At 38.0% G+C, this 25,035-nt stretch overlaps 1 protein-coding gene across 1 annotated transcript; it reads right to left on the reverse strand.

Moving 5' to 3' along the window:
- Nucleotides 1-114: 114 nt before the first annotated feature.
- nbr1a (NBR1 autophagy cargo receptor a) lies at nucleotides 115-24,888 on the reverse strand. Its single transcript, XM_022199286.2, is given in 23 exon segments — nucleotides 115-1,524; nucleotides 2,793-2,892; nucleotides 4,331-4,418; nucleotides 4,672-4,757; nucleotides 5,327-5,763; nucleotides 9,333-9,481; nucleotides 10,928-11,095; nucleotides 11,182-11,355; nucleotides 12,726-12,836; nucleotides 13,763-13,838; nucleotides 13,987-14,109; nucleotides 17,053-17,301; nucleotides 17,632-17,791; nucleotides 18,160-18,459; nucleotides 18,714-18,833; nucleotides 20,720-20,852; nucleotides 20,855-20,942; nucleotides 21,032-21,109; nucleotides 22,088-22,270; nucleotides 22,997-23,019; nucleotides 23,120-23,138; nucleotides 23,237-23,299; nucleotides 24,666-24,888. Coding segments are annotated over 23 exon segments (3,219 nt in total). The 5' UTR covers nucleotides 24,768-24,888; the 3' UTR covers nucleotides 115-1,335.
- Between the last annotated feature and the right edge of the window lie 147 nt (nucleotides 24,889-25,035).

Consider the following 25,035-nt stretch of genomic DNA (forward strand, 5'->3'; position numbering starts at 1 on the left):
ATTGTCAAAATGCTGCATAATCACTCCAGTCTAACCTCTGTACCACATAAGGTGCAGTAGAGGAGGGCGGTTCGGCCTACATTTCTTCCAACAGACGGGCTTAGAGCAGAGACAGATGTGCAAATAGTTTATTGGCGGATCGACAGAAGGTATTTAATGGATACACTCTGTTGCAGAAGAAGAATAATTTGACAAGCACTGAAGATATATTCAGAATTATTCTCTAGAGCATGTTTCTTTAGAACACCTTAAAGAAAACGATGGTTGAATCATTCAGAACGACATAAACTTAAACCCTGACACACACACACACACACACACACACCACAATGTCAACTCACAGGTATGTTTCAGTAAACTAACAAATCAGCTTTTTTCTTTTCCTATTTTTTTTCTGTCATAAAAGGCAATGACGAGCAAATCAACTCTACTTGGTTCCACTATGAGACAGGAATGTGTTTTTATTAGTGCTAGGTGACGGTTGCTCGGCTTCCGATGTGAAAACGCAGGCGGGAAGTGACAAAAGATGACGCAAAGCGGACGTTTTTCCTCCACTGTTGCTAAGACCACGAGAACACGACTCATCTCTAAAGCCTCTACCTGTCATGCAGGTGTCTCCTAAAAAGCGGTAGAAAACATGTCTGGTCTGAACATGCCCGTTCGGACAGTATTTTTGTGTACATTCCACATGTCAACGTCTAAAATAACAGTACTCTGATACAGAAAAAGATTGCATTGTTAGGCAGATTTTACTACGATAATAATCGAGAAAAAAGTCTTAAATATGTTTTTTCTTGATCTTATTACTGCACTCTGACCCAGGATATCCACGTTAGCTTCACTAGCATCCACAGCTGGCTTTTCTGTCTTTTTAAAATCTATTTATGACATTCAACAACCTTCCTTTTCGTCGATTCGAACCGAGCCGAGCCCCGTCAGAAAGACATTTATTTATCAGCGCTGAGGAAGCAGCTACGACAGCCATACGAACACGAAGATGAAGAGCTGAAACACACACTTTGATCCAAACTACAGCCTCAGAAAGCTCCACGGCAAAGGTTAACCGCTATCCAGAGTAATTTACAATATATGCTTTATTTTCATCAAATGGTGAAGCTAAAATTAAAGGCAAAAGGCGGGAGAAGCCATTCGTGTTCATTTATCTCTAACGATCCAGAAATAAATGCTGCTATTTCATTTGTTTGTTTTTTTCTATTCCGTATTTCTAGCGAGACTATTGGTCCAAATGAGCTATCCACCCTTCTGTAAAATCAACCTTTGTGTCTATTTTTAATAAGTTAAAACGCTGTAAAGGGTGACGGATCTGGTCGTCCCTCAGTGCAGAGCGTCCACGGCTTCGTTCTGGCTGTCCTCGGCCATCTGGACCAGCTCGTTGACGGTGTGCAGCAGGCTGTAGCCGTGTTTCCTCAGCAGCTGCTGGTTGAGCCGCTGGTCTCTGAAGCCCATCTCCAGCAGCATGGCCATCATGGAAGGGTCCTGTCTGGTGGCTGGGTCGATGCCTCGCTGGGGAAACGGTAGAGATAAAAGACGATGAGGAGGATATTTACCTGACAAGCTGCTAGCTTTAGTCCGTTTCTTGTCTACGAGCAAAGCTAAGCTAAGCTAACCAGGTGCTAGCTGCATTCTTATATGACTGATTTATTTCTTTATTTTCCTCAACCCTCATAAGGTTACAAGAAATCAATATATCAGCATTACGGCCATATATCAAGAACACTCATTATTCTGCTGCTCAGTTCTCAAACTAAATATGCTACCTGGCTAAAATAATACAACACAATTGTACAATTTTGCTGGGGCTCATTAAAGTCTGATAATCAGTAATATACATCAAATTGTATTAATATAGCAGGGAAATAACGTCATTAATGAACAGGTAGAATATAAACAGGAGTGTTGACGTCAGAGTGTCACATGATGCTATGATGCTCTATTGATTAGCCTACTGATCGACTGATTAATTTAGATCAACAACACTTTGGATTCCGCAGTTCTTCTCCATTAATCCTTCATTGTTTTTTCATTTTTATTGCGCACTAATGTTCATATTTTAGTTATTGTTTTCAAGACACTGTTTCAGGTTATCTGCGGCGGCCGCTAGCCGTTAGCATGGCGTTAGCCGCCGTGAAAGTCCCTAATTTCATGATTTGTGGCGACGGGTTGAGTTTCTTGTTCAGTTTCTGAGGTTGTATCTAAGATAGAGAGATTAGAACTGTTTATTAAAGTGAATCTGACTTAATAAAGACGCTACTGTGCTCCGGATAGCTTTAGCCGCATGCTAAGAGGCACAGCTAACCTTATTGATAGCCTTAGCCTAGCGCTGTTAGCAAAACAAGTTCCAGCTGCTCTGACACCAGACCCAGCAGAGCTATTGTTGATCAAGATGCCAGCTCTTTTCTCAATTAATGGATTAATTGTAATGTTACCATGGTAGAAAACGTCAATCAGTTTTTCCCAAAACCCAACATGACACCTTCAAGTGTCTCGTTTTGTTCAAAGATGTTTAGTTTACTGTCACAGAGGAGCAAAGACATTAGAAAATATTCACAATTAAAAAGCCTGAATCGGAAAATTTAGATTTTTTTCTTTAAAAATGACCCAAATCAATTAAATAGTACAGTTCATTTTAGCATGTTTGCCTGACACTGATACATCTTTAATCTTTACCCCTCATCTCTGCTCAGTGTTTGCTGTAAATGTCGCCTTAGTCATTTTGAAGCATGTGTTCATGTTAGCTTTCATTTCAGCCTGTACCCTGCAGAGAGTTGTACCTGTATTGAACAGTTTGGTCCAGTGAATAGAGCCTTATAAGCAGATGCTGCCACAGAAAGGGCCCCTTTGACGAGTCCTTCTGTGATGCCTCCTTGGCCCCTATAACAAACACAGAGCTGCGATTACACAACAGGAAACACAGTGTACCGGCTAGCATCATTTACACCACAAAACCACATTATAAGGAAGTGGTTTAGTTGTCAGCCATAAAAAATGCATAAAATGGCTCCAATGTGTTATAAAATGGTTATAAAACATGTAAAATAACCATAAAAAGATGCAAAATTAAGAATGTGACACAAAATGATGACAAAAACAAATAAAATGACCAAAATGTGACACAAAATGACCACAAAAAAACACAAAAAATGACCAAGACGTGACACAAAATAATCACAAAAACAAAAAGTGTTGGTTTAGAGTGTTTATCTGCCTTTAGCATCTAAAAACGTCTAACAATTACTCTGTATGATCAGACAAAGTTCATGTTATGTTTGATTTTATGGTCATTTTAAACCGCGTTTAGGTCACTTAATTATTTGTGGCTTTTTGTGGTCATTTGAAACCACATTTGGCTCATTCTGTTTGTTTTTGTGATTATTTTGTGTCATGTCTGAGTCATTGTATGCATTTTATGTTGCCATTTTGTGTCACTTTTAATTTTGTTACTTGTTTCATGGTCATTTTGTGTCACATTTGGGTAATTTTATGCATTTTTTGTGACCTTTTGTGGTCATTTTGCATCACATTTTGGTCATTTTACTTGTTTTATGGTCATTTTGTGTCACATTTGGGTCATTTTATGCATTTTTTGTGACCTTTTGTGGTAATTTTGTGTCACATTTTGGTCATTTTACTTGTTTTATGGTAATTTTGTGTCACATTTTGGTCATTTCACTTGTTTTATGGTAATTTTGTGTCACATTTTGGTCATTTCACTTGTTTTATGGTCATTTTGTGTCACATTTGGGTCATTTTATGCATTTTTTGTGACCTTTTGTGGTCATTTTGCATCACATTTTGGTCATTTTACTTGTTTTATGGTCATTTTGTGTCACATTTGGGTCATTTTATGCATTTTTTGTGACCTTTTGTGGTCATTTTGTGTCACATTTTGGTCTTTTACTTGTTTTATGGTAATTTTGTGTCACATTTTGGTCATTTCACTTGTTTTATGGTCATTTTGAGTCACATTTGGGTCATTTTATGCATTTTTTGTGGCCGTTTTGAGTCACGTCTTAGTAATTGTGGCTTTGTGTGGTCATTTTACTTGTTTTGTAGTCATTTTGCTTAACATTTTGGGAATTTTGTGTCTTTTTATGGTAACTCTAAACCACATTTGGGTCATTTTATGCATTTTTTGTGACCTTTTGTGGTCATTTTGCATCACATTTTGGTCATTTTACTTGTTTTATGGTCATTTTATGTCACATTTTTAATTTTGCATCTTTTTGTGCTACGTCTGCGTCATTTTATGCATTTTGTTTTAGCCATTTTGCGCAGATTTTCTGTCACAGAGGCTGAGCGTTTATTCCACCTTGGCTGCAGCGCGTTGCTGGGTCTGGGATTATACGTCTCGAAGGCACTGGATGCTGAGCCGGCTGATCTGGACAGACCAGACGATACTGCAGGTTAACAGAAAAAAAGCAAAAAAAGGGGAAACGACAACACAAAACCACACATTAGAGAAGGAACACGACCTTCTGCTGAGCCAACAGATCCACAAAGCTCGACTTCCCGTCCTCTAGCTCAACATGTTTCCGCTCAGCAGAGCCACAGAGTCTTAAGAGTGAGACTAACAGTGAACTGTGAAGCTAAATACCCTGATTGTGTGTCACATCATGCTGTGAAACTGTAACGTGTGGAGATGAAGCTCACCGTTCAGATGGACCCGTGGTTGGTGTGGCTCATAGGGTTCACAGGCTGGAGGACTGGGATCCTCAGCCAGGTACAGTGCCTCAGACCTGGAACAAAAACCAGCAAGAATCAGAACTTTAATAGCAACACAGAGACAAAGTATTATTCTATAAAGTCAGTTTTCTGCATGTTTAACCCTTAGATGTGGACGTTTTCTAGAAATATCTTTGTACTGAAAAGTTTTAATCGTTTCATTTTTCAGCTATTCCTCCAAAAACATGTTTTTATATCATTCCATTTAAATTTTTAAGTTCCCTTTTATACTTTTAAAGACATTGTGATATTTGTACGACTATCTCAAGCTCTTTATCACTGAAAATGGATGTTTTTCATTCTTCTACGGCTGTTCTGTGTAATGTTCTTCTTTTTAAATCATCAAAATGTTCAAAATCTGCTCTAAAGTAAAAATTAAACGTATTTCGAAGATTGAATCATTCTATTGTGGACAAAAATATAATACTAATTATTATCCTCGACCAAAAATGTCACAACAACAACACACTGATTCTCATTTTGGACCCACTTATAGAAGAGTGCAGGTCCAGTCACTCGTCCATCTAAGGGTTAACTCATGTTTAAACTAAAGGTAGATGATGTGGTTGAGGGCCAGTCTGACCTGGGGGAGTAGAGAGCCGGTGGGGGCAGCAGGGGGTGAGGAAGGACCGGCTGTGGAACCACTTCGGGGGTCAGAGTGACGGCGTCCAGAGTCTGGGAGGCGCAGAGCATCTGGTTGACGCTGCTGTGGATGGAGGCGGCAGGAGGAGGCCAGGTGTTGCTCAGAGAGTCCTCGGCAGCCTCCGACTCCTCCCTCCTCTCCGTCAGCGGCGAAGCCCGGCCCGACTCTTCCTCCTGGTCCTGGTTCTGGTCCTGGTCCTGGTCCTGGTCCTCCTCCTGGTCCTGCTCTGGGTCCGGATCGGCCGAGGCGACGGCGTCGGGCTGCGACATGGCAGAGCTGTACATGGACTCCCCCAGAGGACGGCTGGTGTCGAAGCAGTCTGGGAGGACGATGATGTAGTCGTCACAGGAGGAGACGGAGGAGGTCTGGCTGCTCACCTGAGACCACGGAGACATTATGGACTTTAGGACAAACTGTCTTTAGATCAGAGACAAACATACAGACATGTGCACGACCACACACAAACATAAGGACATTTCTAAGTGACCCCAGACTCTTGAACGGTAGAAATAATGAAATAAAGCTGCTCTAAGATGAGTTAAAGTTGCTCTATACTAGTTAAAGTTGCTCTATATTAAAGTTGCCCTATTATAAGAAAAGTTGTTCTATGCTAGTTAAAGTTGCTCTATATTAGTTAAAGTTGCTCTATATTAAAGTTGCCGTATTATAAGAAAAGTTGTTCTATGCTAGTTAAAGTTGCTCTATATTAGTTAAAGTTGCTCTATACTAGTTAAAGTTGCTCTACATTAGTTAAAGTTGCTCTATATTAAAGTTGCCGTATTATAAGAAAAGTTGTTCTATGCTAGTTAAAGTTGCTCTATATTAGTTAAAATTGCTCTATACTAGTTAAAGTTGCTCTATATTAGTTAAAGTTGCTCTATATTAAAATTGCTCTATGCTAGTTAAAGTTGCTCTATATTAGTTGAAGTTGCTCTATATTAAAGTTGCCCTATTATAAGAAAAGTTGCTCTATATTAGTTAAAGTTGCTCTCTATTAAAGTTGCCCTATTATAAGAAAAGTTGCTCTATACTAGTTAAAGTTGCTCTATATTAGTTAAAGTTGCTCTATGCTAGTAAAAGTTGCTCTATACTAGTTAAAGTTGCTCTATATTAGTTAAAGTTGCTCTATGCTAGTTAAAGTTGCTCTATATTAGTTAAAGTTGCTCTATGCTAGTTAAAGTTGCTCTATACTAGTTAAAGTTGCTCTATATTAGTTGAAGTTGCTCTATACTAGTTAAAGTTGCTCTATATTAGTTGAAGTTGCTCTATACTAGTTAAAGTTGCTCTATATTAGTTGAAGTTGCTCTATACTAGTTAAAGTTGCTCTATATTAGTTAAAGTTGCTCTATGCTAGTTAAAGTTGCTCTATACTAGTTAAAATTGCTCTATATTAGTTGAAGTTGCTCTATACTAGTTAAAGTTGCTCTATATTAGTTAAAGTTGCTCTATGCTAGTTAAAGTTGCTCTATACTAGTTAAAGTTGCTCTATATTAGTTGAAGTTGCTCTATACTAGTTAAAGTTGCTCTATGCTAGTTAAAGTTGCTCTATCCTAGTTAAAGTTGCTCTATATTAGTTGAAGTTGCTCTATATTAAAGTTGCCCTATTATAAGAAAAGTTGCTCTATACTAGTTAAAGTTGCTCTATATTAGTTAAAGTTGCCCTATATTAGTTAAAGTTGCTCTATATTAAAGTTGCCCTATTATAAGAAAAGTTGCTCTATGCTAGTTAAAGTTGCTCTATACTAGTTAAAGTTGCCCTATATTAGTTAAAGTTGCTCTATATTAAAGTTGCCCTATTATAAGAAAAGTTGCTCTATACTAGTTAAAGTTGCTCTATATTAGTTAAAGTTGCTCTATGCTAGTTAAAGTTGCTCTATACTAGTTAAAGTTGCTCTATATTAGTTAAAGTTGCTCTATACTAGTTAAAGTTGCTCTATATTAGTTAAAGTTGCTCTATGCTAATTAAAGTTGCTCTATACTAGTTAAAGTTGCTCTATATTAGTTGAAGTTGCTCTATACTAGTTAAAGTTGCTCTATATTAGTTAAAGTTGCTCTATATTAAAGTGTCCCTATTATAAGAAAAGTTGCTCTATGCTAGTTAAAGTTGCTCTTTACTAGTTAAAGTTGCTCTATATTAAAGTTGCCCTATTATAAGAAAAGTTGCTCTATACTAGTTAAAGTTGCTCTATATTAGTTAAAGTTGCTCTATGCTAGTTAAAGTTGCTCTATGCTAGTTAAAGTTGCCCTATTATAAGAAAAGTTGCTCTATACTAGTTAAAGTTGCTCTATACTAGTTAAAGTTGCTCTATGCTAGTTAAAGTTGCCCTATTATAAGAAAAGTTGCTCTATACTAGTTAAAGTTGCTCTATACTAGTTAAAGTTGCTCTATGCTAGTTAAAGTTGCCCTATTATAAGAAAAGTTGCTCTATACTAGTTAAAGTTGCTCTATACTAGTTAAAGTTGCTCTATGCTAATTAAAGTTGCTCTATACTAGTTAAAGTTGCTCTATATTAGTTGAAGTTGCTCTATACTAGTTAAAGTTGCTCTATATTATTTAAAGTTGCTCTATATTAAAGTGTCCCTATTATAAGAAAAGTTGCTCTATGCTAGTTAAAGTTGCTCTTTACTAGTTAAAGTTGCTCTATATTAAAGTTGCCCTATTATAAGAAAAGTTGCTCTATACTAGTTAAAGTTGCTCTATATTAGTTAAAGTTGCTCTATGCTAGTTAAAGTTGCTCCATGCTAGTTAAAGTTGCCCTATTATAAGAAAAGTTGCTCTATACTAGTTAAAGTTGCTCTATACTAGTTAAAGTTGCTCTATGCTAGTTAAAGTTGCTCTATGCTAGTTAAAGTTGCCCTATTATAAGAAAAGTTGCTCTATACTAGTTAAAGTTGCTCTATACTAGTTAAAGTTGCTCTATGCTAGTTAAAGTTGCTCTATGCTAGTTAAAGTTGCCCTATTATAAGAAAAGTTGCTCTATACTAGTTAAAGTTGCTCTATACTAGTTAAAGTTGCTCTATATTAAAGTTGCCCTATTATAAGAAAAGTTGCTCTATACTAGTTAAAGTTGCTCTATATTAGTTAAAGTTGCTCTATGCTAGTTAAAGTTGCTCTATGCTAGTTAAAGTTGCCCTATTATAAGAAAAGTTGCTCTATACTAGTTAAAGTTGCTCTATACTAGTTAAAGTTGCTCTATGCTAGTTAAAGTTGCTCTATACTAGTTAAAGTTGCTCTATGCTAGTTAAAGTTGCTCTATGCTAGTTAAAGTTGCCCTATTATAAGAAAAGTTGCTCTATACTAGTTAAAGTTGCTCTATACTAGTTAAAGTTGCTCTATGCTAGTTAAAGTTGCTCTATATTAAAGTTGCCCTATTATAAGAAAAGTTGCTCTATACTAGTTAAAGTTGCTCTATACTAGTTAAAGTTGCTCTATACTAGTTAAAGTTGCTTATGCCAGAAACTTTGTTCTGTCTTCAACGTTCCTTCTACAAAAGCTCTTCTTTACTGACTCCATGTGTTTAATGATGCAGCTACAGACTTTCACCACTAGAGGTCATGAACCTACTACTCTTTTCCTCTTTTCCATAAAGTTAAATAAAATAGAAACTTTTCAACATTTATCCTCCAGTGTTTGGTGGAACCGATAAAGGAGCTCATTTCTTAATTAATTTATTTCACCAGGAGTTAAAAAATGCCAACAAATATCCTCTAGACAGAAAAGAGTCGACATTTTTTTAAGTTTCTCCTGTGAGTTGTTGTCAGGTCAAAGTGTTGTTTTCTCTTTTAGTCTTTGTTTGTTCAAGCAGGACATGCCCTGCTGCCTGAATTTGTCATATTTTTTAGGTAAACTAAAGGCTCTGATCACACCGCTACACTAATCCTGTGTGGTCTGACATCTTCTCCCCACAGATCTTATCGTTTGTTCGTCTAAACAGCTTAAACTCACCTCGTCCCAGTCTTCTCCTCTGGTTCCTCCCTCCTCTTTCTCGTCTGGATTTTCCTTCACGCTTTGCATCGCGTTCAGGACTTCTTTGTCCTCGTTGTCGGGATGTGAAGCGGCGTGAAGGTTTTCAGTCTCTGGCTGCAGAAGAAGAACTTAAAGGTGGAGAAAATAAAAGCACAGAAATAAGCATCTAGATCCTGCAGATGATAACAGATTATTATTTATTATTAAGAGTTTGAAGGAATAGTCTGGTTTATTTGAGAGCTTGTATGAGGATTAGCATTGAAATTAAGGGCAAAACATATTGAAAACTTAAAAGTAACATTTCCTCTAGTGTAGGCTACATTTAGAATATTCTCACTGGTTTAATTTGTCCTCACAGTTTTTTTTCTGAAGGAAGACTGAACCTTCTACGTAAATCAGTAATTTCACCTCACAGAACACGAGTTTTCCTTTTTTTAATTGTCTAAAACTTGCATCCTAAATATGGTCTTCAAACAGCAATTTCGCTCAGCAAAATGAACAGACTCATTAATCAATCCAGCTGTAGACCAGCAACTCCCTTTATCTGCGATTTAAAATGGACTCGTTCTTTGGTAAGGACAAAATAAAAGCTCAAACTGTGACAGTAAAGCTGTGAATAAAACATAAATATGGCAAACAGTTAAAGTGATAAGGGATTGCTTTAGCTGGGTGGTTTATAGCTGGTAAAACACCAACATCTAACAGTAACGAACCAGTAAAAATAGTGATTTTATCAATGGAGTCTGGTGGCATTGAGGAGAACAATGTAAGAGTTAAAACTGCTGCAGTAAAGCTGTGAATAAAGTCTGAATATGATGTGAAATTGACCCGATATAGGTTACTTGTTTTAGCTGGGCGTGTTTTAAGTGTTAAAATATCAAAATCACACAGTAACAAACCAACAGCTCCTGTGTTCTGAGCTAAAATTACTGATTTTGTCAATGGAGTCTGGTGGATCTGAAAAACAACATAAAAGCTTAATTTCCTATTGGAAAAAGCTGAAAGACTGTAAGATAAAGCTGTGGAAATAAAGTGAATATTTAAAGTGATACAGATTTTTATAACTGGGTCTTTTTCAGGCGTTAAAACTCCAACATTTAACAGTAACAAACCAGTAACTTCTGTCTTCTGTGAGGTAAAATTACTGATTTTGTCAATAGAGTCTGGTGGATCTGAAGACAACAATATAGAAGTTGAAGGTAAAGCTGTGAAATCAGTCTTATTATAGTGTAAAACTGAACTGATATAGATTATTTTTAGCTGAGTATTTTCACGCTATAAAACACCAACACAATTCCTGTGTTCTGACGTAAAATTAGAGGTTTTGTCAATAAAGTTCCTTCAGTTTCGTGTTGGAAACAGCCCTCTGAGTGAAGGTAAAGATGTGAAATTACTCTAAATAAAGCAAACACTTTAACCAGATTTAATTGATGGTTAAAACATGTTTTGCTCCAGTGGACTTTGCTCAAACAAACCACTGTAAAGTGTCGACTAAACGTGGAAATCAGAGAAAAACTATTCAGAAAAACTAGAAGTTCAACAAGTAATGATCGTAAATGAAGAGTTCCGCTAACCCGGCCTGGTCTCCACCTCTCTGGGGATCTGGTTGAGTCCAGAGTTTGCAGGAACAGCAGAACTCTCCAGTCTGACGGCGCAGATCTCCTCGTTTACTTCCTGGACCTTCTCGGTCTTCTCAGCCTCCACCGGTCTGTCAAAGCAGAAAGTCGGACCGCGGGAAACCACTGGGAAGAAAAACACGAGAGCTTAGTGAAGAAATGTGCCGTTGATAAAGATGAAACTGCTCTGGAGGTGATTCTGATCTTCTCACGCTGTGGTTTGAGGCTGCTGTGCTGGGTCCTCCTCAGGGGTCGGTGGTCGGGGGCTTCCTCCAGCGTCAGCGACCGGATCACCGTCTCACAGAGGAACTGAGCTCCACTGATCTCCTCGTCCTTCTCCTCCTCCTGCTGCTCCACAACCTCCCTCTGAGGCCTCAGCTTCACTCCTGGGCAAGAAGACGACGAAAACATTCAGATATTTAGCATTCTACTTCTCTCAGACTCAATGAGCCGTTTTTTTTTATTTAGTTTTTTGTTTTTAAAAAAAGCATCTTTTTAATTCTAATCATTCGTCTCTCTTGTCAGGATTTGGTGCCTACATTACCCACAATGCAATGTGACCGGCTACAGCTCAATTTGTTCTGGAATATCTGTAATATTCAGGCATAAAAGCAGCAAATCCTCACATTTTAGGAACAGGAGACAGTGAATATTAGTGTTTTTCATTCATTTAAACAGAATATTATCATTTTTATGTGACTAATTACTACAATTGTTGCAGAAACAGTGAATATTTAGCATTTTTCCTTCATTTTAAATCGAATATTATCATTTTTATGTGACTAATTACTACAATTGTTGCAGAAACAGTGAATATTTAGCATTTTTCCTTCATTTTAAATCGAATATTATCATTTTTATGTGACTAATTACTACAATTGTTGCACAAACAGTAAATATTTAGCATTTTTCCTTCATTTTAAATCGAATATTATCATTTTTATGTGACTAATTACTACAATTGTTGCAGAAACAGTGAATATTTAGCATTTTTCCATCATTTTAAACCAAAAATTACTACTTCTTGTGACTAATCACTAAAATTGTTGCAGAAACCGTGAATATTTGTTTTTTTTTTCCTTCGTTTTAAACTGAAATTTATTTTTTTATGTGACTAATCATGAAAAGTTTTGCAGAAACAGTGAATATTTAGCGTTTCCAGGGGGTGCACTTAATTTAAAAGAAGCAGCTTCAGCTTCAACTTTATGCAAATAAGGAGCAGCTGGAAATGCAACACGATGCGACCAGAAAGCACTGCATGGCTGCTGACATAGAAAACAAATGGAAAATGTGCAAATGCTGCATCCTGTGGACACGTTTCATGACAATACAAGCACAGTACGTCCTATTCAGAGCAACAGAGCTGCGATTAATCAACTATTCCATCAATTTATAGCTAATTACATAACTGATTCATCAAATTGAGTCATTTTTAAGAGAAAAATAAGTCAAAATTCTCTCATTCCAGCTTCTTAAATGTGTTTCTTTCCTCCTTTATGACAGTTGACTGAACATCTCTAATGTGTGGGTAAAACTAGAGAATTGAAGCATCTTTTTTGACCGTTTTATGCACTAAATGATAATGAAAACCCCGTCTGCAGTCACATAATCAGGCCTAAAAATGTCTCTTCTTAAATATTCACCAGCCTTCGCACATCAATTTTTTAATATTTCCGAAAATGAGGCCAAGTGGAACATGTTTTAATAATTAATAACACTAAAAAGACAAAGCTTTCTATCTCTCAGACAGTCTCACCAAAAAGTTTGCGGACTCCTGTGACCTCTGCGTCTTCTTTAATCTGTGAAGTGACGGATTTGTCCAGCGCTGGAACATCGTGGGGCAGAGGGGAGATGCAAGGAGTCAGATCTGGAAATGAGACAGAAACGATGCAGATTGTGCACTCTGATGTTAATGTAAGTGATAATATATAGAAATTTAACAATAGCAATACAATAATATGGAAATATTTAGCATTTATCTTTAATTTTAAACATAAAACTATCATTTCTGTGTGACTAATCACTGAAAATGTTGCAGAAACAGTGAATATTTAGTGTTTTTCATTCATTTTAAATTGAATATTATCATTTTTGTGTGACTAATCACTAAAATTGTTGCAGAAGCTGTGAATATTTAGCATTTTTCCTTCATTTTAAACTAAATATTATCATTTTTGTTTGACTAATCACTACAATTGTTGCAGAAACAGTGAATATTTAGCATTTTTCCTTCATTTTAAATTGAATATTATCATTTTTGTGTGACTAATCACTAAAAATGTTGCAGAAACAGTGAATATTTAGTGCTTTTCCTTCATTTTAAACCGAATATTATCATTTTTGTGTGACTAATCACTAAAATTGTTGCAGAAACAGTAAATATTTAGCATTTTTCCTTCATTTTAAACTGAATATTATCATTTTTGTGTGACTAAACACTAAAATAGTTGCAGAAACAGTGAATATTTAGTGCTTTTCCTTCATTTTAAACTGAATATTATCATTTTTGTGTGACTAATCACTAAAATTGTTGCAGTGATTTAAGTCAAATCTGCATTTTTTGAGGAAAACAGAATATAAACAGCATGAATAGGATAATTTAGATTAATGTTTATGTAATTAAATGTTAATATAACAAACCCCTGATTTAGCCATAATTTAAATTTTGGAAAAAATACAAGTGCAGACAGATTTCTTTCCTACAAAAACCGAGGAGATTTTGGAAGAAAAGAAGCAACAAAACAGGAAGATAAAGAATGCCTTCACGTGTTTACGGCTTTAGGCTTTACTCACCCACAGGAGTGTTGTTGGGAACCTTCTCCAGGTCTTGAACAATGTTTATATCCAGCAACTCAAACGACAGGAGATCCTAAAACACCAAGAAGAGAAGCAGAATCTGTTCAGTACAAAACAGCAAACACCATTTGTTATCCACGCTGTGTCCTGCTTTAAAACGTCTCTTGTTTGATGAAGTTTTGTTACTGAAGCTGTTTTAAAACGTTTTTCCCAGCATGCACCTGTGCAGTCAGCAGGTCGACGGAGGGGTAGTAGAAGTCGTCATGGTGGAGGTCGACGGACAAACCGGGGATGACGTCCTTCCTTCCCTCCTTTTCTTTCTCCGCTGGTTTCACCTCCTCCTTCTGAAGCACAAACAGCAGCTTTAGCATCACGACAGATTTACACTCAAATTATGGCCCTGAAAAGTAAAATCACGGGTAGTTTGTGATGTCTGAAATTATCCAAAAATGGCAGACGTTCCATTTTTGTCTGTCTTATCTCAGTTACAAAGACTTCCACATTTGCAGCATTTATCCGGAGTTTTCCTAAAATCCAGCGTTATTGAAGAGCGTTTACTTTTATGCGTCTTAAAATCCTTAATTACAAACACCAGCTGTACACTTAGCATCAAATTTACCAACTTCTGCACTGGAAACTGGATTTATGCAGGCTGCAATGAGTAAACATCTGATTCTTTCATTCAAAACTAATTTTGAGCTTCTTCTGAATCTTCTGCCAGTTATTTGTTGTGATATTAGAAACAAAAAACATAGAATTCTCACATTTTTAGAACAGCAGACAGTGAATATTTTCCATTTCTACTTTATTTTTATAGAGAAAATTATTGTTTTTGACTTATTAAATTCTCATACTTTAAACAAGTGTTTTTAAGAAAAGCTTCATTTAAATCAAGTGATCCAAACGCTGGAGCAGCTAACTAACGTGAACATTTAAAAAATGAAAAAAATAAAGCAGATTTTAGATTCTGTGTTGGATTCACACAGTCTGTTGTGACAAAATTGGTAAATTATGAGGCCTGAAATCTGAATATACCACCCAGTCTGCCATATCTAAAGGGAATTTTTAATTTTGAATAATTTTGTTGATTTATTTCTGACTATTCTTTCAGATATTTGCTGTAGCTTAAGGCACAGAAAGCAGCAAATCCTCACATTTTGAGAACAGGAGACAGTGAATATTTAGTGCTTTCCCGTAAGAGAGATGTCCCTGAAGTTTAGAGAGGAGATATTTGGTTTGCATGAGAAATGAAATGGGTGCAAGAAGATGTCCAAGTTCTTGAATGTTCCTGGACACTGATGGACGCATCATTCCTAAGTTCAAAGCCACCGGCACTGTGGCTAAACTACATGGTTGAAAAAAGAAGCTGTCGGCGAGATCGTCGAGATTCCTGTGGAGGCAGACGGACAAGAACCCCGGGCTTACTACCAAGGACCTGCAGGAAGACGTGGCTGAAAGAGGAACTGATGTTTCTGTGGACACACTCCATGCTGAAGGGCTTAATGCCAGCTCCTCTAGACGGACATCACAAGAACAACGCTCTTCAGCCCGCTAGCACCATCCTATCAAAGCCACAGAAGTTCTGGGAGACTGCTCTACGGACCGATCAGACCAAACTAGAGATATTTTATTTCTATACATCATATTTGGTTCGCAACGTCCGACGGAGGAGGGGGCGTGATTTGTTGAGCCGAATACAGATCGTGCGACATCGTCCAACGGGGGACGGTTGGAATATTCGGATACCACCTTAACGACCGGTGGTCAGCGGGGTTGAATCCGAATATCCGGATAGTCGGGTAGCCACAGCACCACAGCAGCCACAGTGCCGGTGGCTTTGAACTTAGGAATGATGCGTCCATCAGTGTCCAGGAACATTCAAGAACTTGGACATTTTCTTGTACTCATTTCATTTCTCATGCAAACCAAATATCTCCTCTCTAAACTTCAGAGACATCTCTCTGGTCTGAACCATGCTGCGTTCAAGAGACATATGGGGAGTATTGACACAAAGTGTCCCCATTCTATAGACATGAGTGTTACTGAATGTTTAGCATGCATCAGCGTTGAATTCGCCTCTAAATGCAGACAAACAGGTGGATGATGTTCGAGTTGTACTGCAGTTATCTGTATTTACCGAGCACTGTTTATAGGGGGTTGGATAATTCTGCAACCTGCTTTTTGTAAAAAAGTTAAAATTTTGGATGGATTCAGAATTAAATCCTGATTTTTGCTTTGGCATTATATTTCAATAAACTAACTGCTCGCCTCTTATATGGTTTAGAAATCGCCTGCAGGTGGAAAGTTGCTCATTTCGACAGAATGTCAAAAACATCAGGGGGTTGAATAATTCTGCACGCAACTCTACAAAGCAGAATAAGGCAGGATATTGAGATCTCTGTAAATCCATTTTCCAGTGTAAAAATGGGTGAATTTAATGCACAAAAATGCTAATAATGCTGGAATTTAGGTGAAATAACGCCACCGCTATCCTCATGAGGTGTGGGAGGCATGCAAAGGTTGCAGCCATGTGACACTGTTTCTGCAACAATTTTAGTGGTTAGTAACACAAAAATAGTAATTTTCTGTTTGAAATTAATTAAAAACATTAAATATTTACTGTTTATGCAACAGCTTTAGTGATTAGTCACACAAAAAAGTAATTTTATGTTTAAAATGAATAAAAAATGCTAAATATTCACCATTTCTGCAATAACTTTAGTGATTAGTCGCACAAAAAAGAAATTTTCTGTTTAAAATGAGGAAAAAACACTAAATATTAACAGCTTTTAGTCGTTAGTCACGCAAAAACAGTAATTTTCAGTTTAAAATTAACAAAAAACGCTAAATGTTCATCGCTTCTGCAACAATTTTAAGGGTTAGTCACACAAAACCATTCATTTTTTTGTTTAAAATAATAAAAAATGCTAAATATTCACAGTTTCTGCAATAATTTTAGTGATTAGTCACACAAAAATAGTAATTTTCTGTTCAAAATCAATTAAAAACATTAAATATTTACTGTTTCTGCAACAACTGTAGTGATTAGTCGCATAAAAAATAATTTCCTGTTTAAAATGAAGGAAAAATGCTAAATATTCACAGCTTCTGCAACAATTTTAGTAGTTTGTCACACAAAAATGATCATTTTCTGTTTGCAGCCATGCGACGTTTGCATGACTCAAACATCTCTGAGGGTAGCGGTCATGGCATCGTTATTTGGAAATCGAGGGCTGAAACATTTGGAAAAACCGCTGATCTAGATGTCCGTTTTTTTGCAGACTTGCCAGTCGTTTGCTCGGATGCCCGGTGGCGCCACGTCCATCGCCGGGGTCGACCACGATGCTGCACCAGACGCGGGGGCCGAACTGGCAGCCGCAGTGCGCCAGCCGCCAGTGGGAGGTGTAGGTTCCCTCCATCACCGGCGCCATGAACGTCACACTGAGCACTCCCACCTGTCCGGGCAGCAGCAGGGGCACCGGCACCTCCCTCTTCTCCTCCGAGGCCAGGCCGAGGTTCCCCCACATGAACACTAGCTGGGTGCACGTACACACACATACACAGAACACAAAATAGGAAATACGCATGCGAAAAAGGGCACAAGGACGACCGCATGCAACCGGAAAGAAAAGAAAATAGAAGAAAAGGAAATTTAAAAGAAAAGTAAAAACGACAGAAATGGTGACGGGAAACTGAGGAACAACAAACCACGATGAGGTAAAACAATCTCAGGACAGAAAAGCAATCGGGCTCGAGATCTTAGCTGGTGTTAGTGGGTAAGAGGAGGCAATGAGTTGGGCTGAAAGAAGTGAAGCAGGGGGTGGGGGGGCAAAAAGAGCCTTTCCTCTGGACGAGTGGGAGGGTACCTTAGTCTCTGAGGTCCAGCTGATAGTGCCCGAGTTCCTCATCTTCCAGTATTTGATGAACTTGGTACCAGGCTCCAGACGGGTGCCGTCAGGCAGATTTTCATCCAGAAACAAGGCAGCCATAGTGGGCACCAAGGACGTGTGCGAGACCCCGGGACCCCTAGTTTCAAGTGTACAGAGCATTGTTGAAAATAGCCCTGGTTTTTATAACACCCATCTCTTTTTGTTCTCTACGAATCAAAAAAGTAGGACCCCCAGATTTGTTTTTTTTTTTGTTTGTTTTGCAGCTCAAAAGCATTTTTTTTCTTAGAAAATCTATGAAGCAGCAGCAGCAGTTTTCACATTGAGGTAGTTCCAACATTTCCACCACCCCAGAGCAGCCAGCGACACACTCATACAGACTAGATTACAAAGATGGCATATTTTGATTTCTTTTCTTGGAAAAAAAATGACTTTTTTTTTTTGCATCCATGCTGGGTTTCTTGGTACCCAGCACTGTCGGACGCCCTTCTCCGAGGTGGCGCTTACTCTGGACTGGAGGCCTGGGGATCGGGGACCGGGGCGGGGACGGAGCCGGGGGCTGGGGCTGGACCTGAGGCTGTTTCTGAGGCAGCAGGAGGGGGCAGGGCTGGGACCTGGGTGGATGCCGAGGCCATGTTTGTCAGGGTGGCTCTGCCTGAGGTAGAGGGCCCGCTCCACTGCAGCCCCCTCTTCTCCAGTCTCAGTTTCTTCTTGATTTCCTTCACTTCGGCTCTTAGCTGCCTTCTTTCAGCTTTGAGACGCTGTCGCTCGGCCTTGCGCACTGTCCTGTCTCCTCGCCTTGGGAACCTGGTTTGAAATGTCATCAGGAACACCTATTTGTTGACTATCAAAAGTTTATTTATCAAAAAAACAAAACACATCCCCAGTCCTAGTTCAAGAATGACAGTAATCTAGCTGCTAGAATATTCTGCATTCCTGCTTTGTGTGCATTTACATTTAACGTTTTCCTGCATTAACGCAGGAGAAGTGAGAGCAAACAGGGCTAACAGTGTTGGCTGTGAGTTAAAATACTGGATTTATCCTCCGTTCTGGCGGTTTACCTTAACTCTCCTGACATCCCGTGCTCGGGGATGGAGAGGGGAGTCTTGGTTCTGACGAGGTTGTGGCTCGGGTCATGGCTGTGTCTGCACATCTCACACAGGATGCAGGAAGGACACACACTGGAAACAACAAAAACATCAAATATGGACACTTTAAAAGCCGCTGAAACCCCACTTTATATTATTTCAGTCTGCATGCGTCACCATGCATGCAGCCTGTTTTTCTTTTTTCTACTTTTAGCTTCTTATTTGACATATTGTTTGACTATTTATTGTTACCAAATTCTTTAAGTTGCAGAGTTTTGGTCTTTTTTTCCACTGCGGAAACACTTTTTTCACTGAGCTGGGCCATCTTCATGTATTTAACATAAATATAATAATGTCTTTCTGATTCTGAGTGCTTTAATTCTACAAATCCTGAAAAAAATATCAAAATAAAAGCTAGATTTGAAGCATGACACATTCATAATGCCAAAAAAAATGAAAAAGAGAATGAAACTTGATTTCTTTGGTTATTTCCCCCCAAAACGCCGGCTGCCCATGCTATACATATTTCACTAGTTATATTTTTTTGTCTTCATACTTGTCTCCTATCCTCGCTGTGAAAGCACGGCCTGCAGTTCAGCCGAGTGCTTCCTGAATTTTTGTCACACGACTGTTTATCACAGCAGAGTCAGTCGAAGCTTTACAAGAGCATCAAACACAGCAGAATTTTTAGTTTTTTACTAAATCTGGTTGGAGCAAACTATATATTTTTGAACACTTTATAATGTATTTCTTTACATTGACATTTACAATAACCAAAGAACACATTCCCTTCTCCCACCCACCCCTGGTTTACATAGAGAAAGAAAAACAAACAAACAAAAGGTGACAAAAAAAAAACAGAAAAAAAAGTAAATACAATAATAATGACTACCATGACCATAAATCTGAGAGAAGTGGGTCTACAAGCATAATTAAGTGCATCAGGTCAACATGGAAATGAGTAAACAAATAAAACAAACAAGTTCTCCTTCACCTGATTGTACAGCGTCACAGATTGCTCTGACACAAAGTCTTTTGGCAGTTTTAAAATATTCAAAGAAAACAGACCAGGTCTTTCTAAAGTTTTCCAGGCAGTTGGTTCTACTATATGTAAGTTTTTCTAGCTGCAGCATAGAAAGCATTTCTCTGATTCAGCCATCAAAAGAGGGCGGTTTATCTGATTTCCACAGTAGAAGGAGAAGTCTACGGGCCATTAATGAAGGACAGTGATTTGTGGAGGAGGCACTCCAAAGATTGAAATGAATGGAGAAGGTGTTATTCATTTCCTACACGTGTGTGAAAGCACCTCAGAGATGTTCTTCCAGAAGCTGTTCAAAGTCTGGCAATTCCAAAACATGTGACCGGCAGCGGCTCCACTCTGACATCTTGTGCATTCGGATATATTTTGGAGCAAACTATGTATTTTTGACAGATTTTTAAATGAGACACGTAGAATAAATGTGAAGCAGGTTTGGTTCATTTCCTAAGGAACGGAGCATCACATGATTGGTTCAGAGACAAATGTAAAGTTAAAAATATGTCAGTTTTCTCTGTTTTTACAATTCCTTGCTCTGATAAATGCTGTAATTTTGGCATTTTATTTAAAGATAATCTGCTTTTCAAAGCCTCAGGTGAGTTTTGGGGCTCAGAGGGTCAAAGAACATTAAACATGCAAGAAAAAGCCAAAAAACAAAAACTCATAGCAACACAAAGTCCAAAAGAAACGATAAAATTTGGAGTGTTAGGTATTCAAAGCATCAGAAAATGTTAGTTTTTAATCTACAAAATCTGCGCCATGCCTGATCAAATTCTGGGTTACTTATTGTCCTCAGTATGTAATTTTTTGGCTGTATTCAGAGCTGCAGATGTTCTATTCTACCTAGCAACACATAATAAACTCCAGTAAATAAAATCATGGCCATCAGGCTCCTGTGTTGTTTTGTGCTCATGCTTTAAATTGGAGCGTGTCTGATTCCTACCTGCACTTGTAGGCGCCTTCAGAGGTGAGCTTGTTGCAGCTGCTGCAGTTTGGGGTGTAGCCCAGGGATCCGTTGGAGGTGGAGGGTCCAGGTCTGGGTCCTATTGGGCCGCCCATCGCCCCGTCGGCCTCGGGGGCCCATCAGGAGACTTGTGGGTGCAACACTGACCGGAAAAGTCGCTGCACATCCGTTCGACCACCTCCTTCACCACCTCGTCTTTAAACTACGAAAAAAAAGTTTTAATCAAGTAAGAAGAATCTAAAAACGACATTTTATATTAAAAAACAACACTATAAATGCGCCAAACGTTACCTTCTCCATGTAGGATCTAAACCACATGGGAGGAGGCTCATCTTCAGGTTTGCTCCCCTTGTTGTCTTTTACTGTGACCTGAATCAAATACAGAACATTTACATCAGACACGTTAGAGCTCAGCTGCTCTTAAATATGGAGGCATACTGATTTTCCATCATGCATTAAGGAGTACTTCTTCCTACATGAACCCCAAAACCTGCCCGTGGTTTGAAAGGCCTGTTGTCATTTAAATAACCTCCAAAATAAAAGCCTTTATTAAAGTCAGAAACATTGATGGGTTTTCAGCTTTCCAACAGTCCTCAAACTAAATGCCATTCTGTTGGAAAAATTAACCAAACATCAACTTAACATCAGAATCTCCTTCCGTTAAAACCACCAGATTCTACAGGCTTTGAATAAAATTTTAAAAAACTGGCCTATAGAGGTATTTCCATAAGTGTACACATTTTCATGCAATACAATGAAATGTGAGAATGATTTCAAGCTTAATGCCACAAAAGTTTCTATTTTTATTTTAATGGTCCTTGAATTTATCCTTGAGATGCAGTTTTTTTTTTGGAAAATTAACCAGATTTAAGTCTAAAATTGTGATACTTCATCAAAATAATTTTATTCTACATGCTTTATTGAAACATTTTTCATTAATAAAGACTTTGTACTGACCACATTTCCAAAAAAACAGATTAAAATTCTCCCCTCATTGCTGCCACTGAGACACCATGACTGACTTAATTATGACTAACAGTCATATGATAAAAGTTCTCAGACTTTCCAGCTGAACTGCAGACAGTTTCCACAGATAACAAACAAACAAACAAATAAAGCACTGAGACAAATTTAAAAAGTAAGTAGTAAAATTTGAACTTCAAATCAATTAAATTTCATTTTTTCTCTGTTTTTTTATCCTTTATTTCTTAATAACTGTCATACTGCACTAAAGACACGTCTGAGTTTTCTCTCCTTGTAGTCATAGTTGTTCTGTTTCCATGGAGACGCAGGACTTTGTACTGCAGCGACTGTAAACACCAAACATGTGACTACTCGTGCTCTTACTGCTTCTCGCTCCGGGGTGACCTGGGTGCCTTTGTCCACCGTTTTGACCCTGGAGGGGTAAGGAGGAGCCGGCCGGAGATCCCCCTTCAGCTCCTTCACCTCGGTCTTCAGAGGACCTCCGCAGGCCTGGCCTTTCATCTTGTAGACGTTCATATGCAGCTGGTTCCCCTGCTTCTCTGCACTCTGGAGCACAGAAACCACAGCAGGGTGAAGCTAAACTGTAGAATATTATAGACAGCAGCTCTGCTATTGTTGTCCTGTAACTAAGAGAATGCTGCTGAAGCAGAATAAGGACATATTTTTACAGTGCAGTAATAAAGGATGACTCTGCATGAAGATGACGTCTGGTTCTTCGTCATATCCCTCAGTAACCACAACAACTTGTACTGTGTTTTGCTAAATGGCACTTTTACTGTTTACAGCTGCAACGACGAATCCAACAACTATTATATAACACAACTATGTATAAAAAGTAAACTATTATATAATTATATACACTAAAATATCCACCAACTATTCTGTCAGCCATTCTTCCAAATAAAAGAAAGTCTTAACTTTCTCATTCCAGCTTCCTAATTTGGAATATTTTCCATTTTCTTTCCTCCTGTATGACTGTAAAATGAACATCTTTGGGTTGTGTAAAGCACTGATCAACATATATTTTTCTTTTTCTTTTTGCAATGTCTGTCATTTTATGGACCACACGACTGATCAATTAATTGAGAAAATCATCTATAATAAAAACGAATCATTATTTGTAACCTTTGTGGACAAAAAAAAGACATTTTAGGGTATCATTTAGGCTTTGAGTGTCATTTTTTAAACTTTTTTTCTGACATTTCATTAACTAAACAACAATTTTAATAATCAAAAATGCAAATGATCACTAGTTGAAGCCCCCCACAGTACCTTGATGGCTTCTTCATATTCATCTGAAAAACAACAAACAAATTAATTAATATTTCTTCAATATATTCTGCAATTAACTGAAACTGCACGTAAAATACTGAAAAACAACCAATGTTTTCTCACCTTGACTGTTTATGCAAATCTGAAATAAAAAGTAAAAGAGAAGAGAATGATTAAATTTCCACATAAGACATCTTTACAAACATTTAAACCATTACACAACTGCAGGCAGCTTCTTACCTCTTCATTGTCCTCATCAAAGTATTTCACTTGAAAGTGGTTGATCCCAAATGAGGCTTTGATCTGAAATAGAAAACATGACATAAACTCAAAGCAAACACTCTGACGAAATCAGATCATCACGAAAACACTGATAATGGCAGCAGGAGAGGAGCCAAGTGGTGTCACGACGACCAAAGTTTAAAGTCTGGTGAACCCACGCAGTTAATACTGAGTAGTATCCCGCTATTTAGTGTAATCATTCCTCTTGTTGTTTCCATACAGATCCATTTTAGTGACACAGCCAACCTCCATTCAGCCACATATGACCAGGAAGCTCTGATCACCAAATGTTCATTCTGATGTTTTAGCAACTCAAACAGTTCATGTTATTGTCATTATAAAATGTATAGACGGCATAAAAAGCATTTTTTTAACACAAAACATATAAACAACCCATATATTGTCCAATATGAAAACTTTTTCTACAATAAATGACAAAAAATATAAAGTCAAAGTAATGTAGAAACACGTCATCACTTAGTTTGTCCAGCAGAGGGAGCTCAAACTCAATTATTTTACTCCCAGCACTCTGCAGTACATGTAGCAGAGCAAATGGTGGTGCGGAGTCAATTGGTGACTTTAATGTAAGCTACCAAATAGTATGTCATCTATATTAGTGTAAAGTTAATAAACAATGACCCCATCCTGTTATCTTCCCAATATTACTCATGAAAATACATGTAAATATGAAGAATATTTGAGTTGTTTTTTGTTTTGTTTTTTTTACTAAAATGTGTCAGGCCAAATAATAATCTGTTTGTGTGTGTTTTCATGAGTTAAACTGTTTAAGGTTCGGCTGCAGATTTAGTTAAACCTCTTGTACAGATTATAGGGATAAAACCCTCCTTAAAAAAGCTCCTTAAACTAGCATTACAAACTGAACTATGCCAGACTGATCCAAAACAAACGATGACTCAACTATGTGGACGAACAAGGACACTTCTGACGCCATTTAAACGTGTTATGATGTTTACCAAGACTTCAGAAAATGCTAACTCTGGTTCCAGATTTCATAAACAAAGCTTGTATATGTACGTCTACGTGTCAGTCTGACCTGTATACACAAATAACAACCAAAACATTGAAGGTTTGGCCTACAGATTTGTTTAATGATCTCAGGCTGTAAAAACAGATCCAGGATCAGAATCACCTCAACAGCCTGACACAGTTTGAACAAACGCACTAATGCAGACTTAATTCATTTTCTGTGATAATTAGCGGCCCGTCAGCTAAATTACTGTGTAATTACTCTATTACTGTATTAATATTGGGTTTTCTCGGCGGTAAAGGCCGTCCTTCAGCTGCTCTATTGTCCGGTCCACGGCTGGGCCTCCTTCTCTCCAAACTGCGCCAGCGGTGAGCTAACACTAGCCGGCTAGATGCTCACCCAGGCTTCCACGGACTCCCACTCGAGTTTATCCAAATCCTGAGCCAGAAACCTCTTCACGTTCCCCCGAAAGTTCACTTTGATGGTAACGGGGAGCCCCATGTCGCCCGTCCAGCAGCGGATAACCGGTGATAACGGCCTGTCTGATCCCTGCTGCCCTCCAAAGTCTGCTCTTGTTTACATCGTCACAAAAATACGGTGACGTTTCCGCCTCTTCTTCGTGGACGTTTAATGGCGGCAGGAAAACATCACAATGATGCGTTTCTGCTACTAAGTGGTGACAAATGGGAATTACAGCGTCCAATTGAAAAACAAGGAAAAAAACTACATCATTATTACGTGAATTCATAGCCATTTATATCATATTTGA

This window comes from Acanthochromis polyacanthus, chromosome 19 (assembly GCF_021347895.1).
Source record: "Acanthochromis polyacanthus isolate Apoly-LR-REF ecotype Palm Island chromosome 19, KAUST_Apoly_ChrSc, whole genome shotgun sequence".
NCBI lineage: Eukaryota > Metazoa > Chordata > Actinopteri > Pomacentridae > Acanthochromis > Acanthochromis polyacanthus.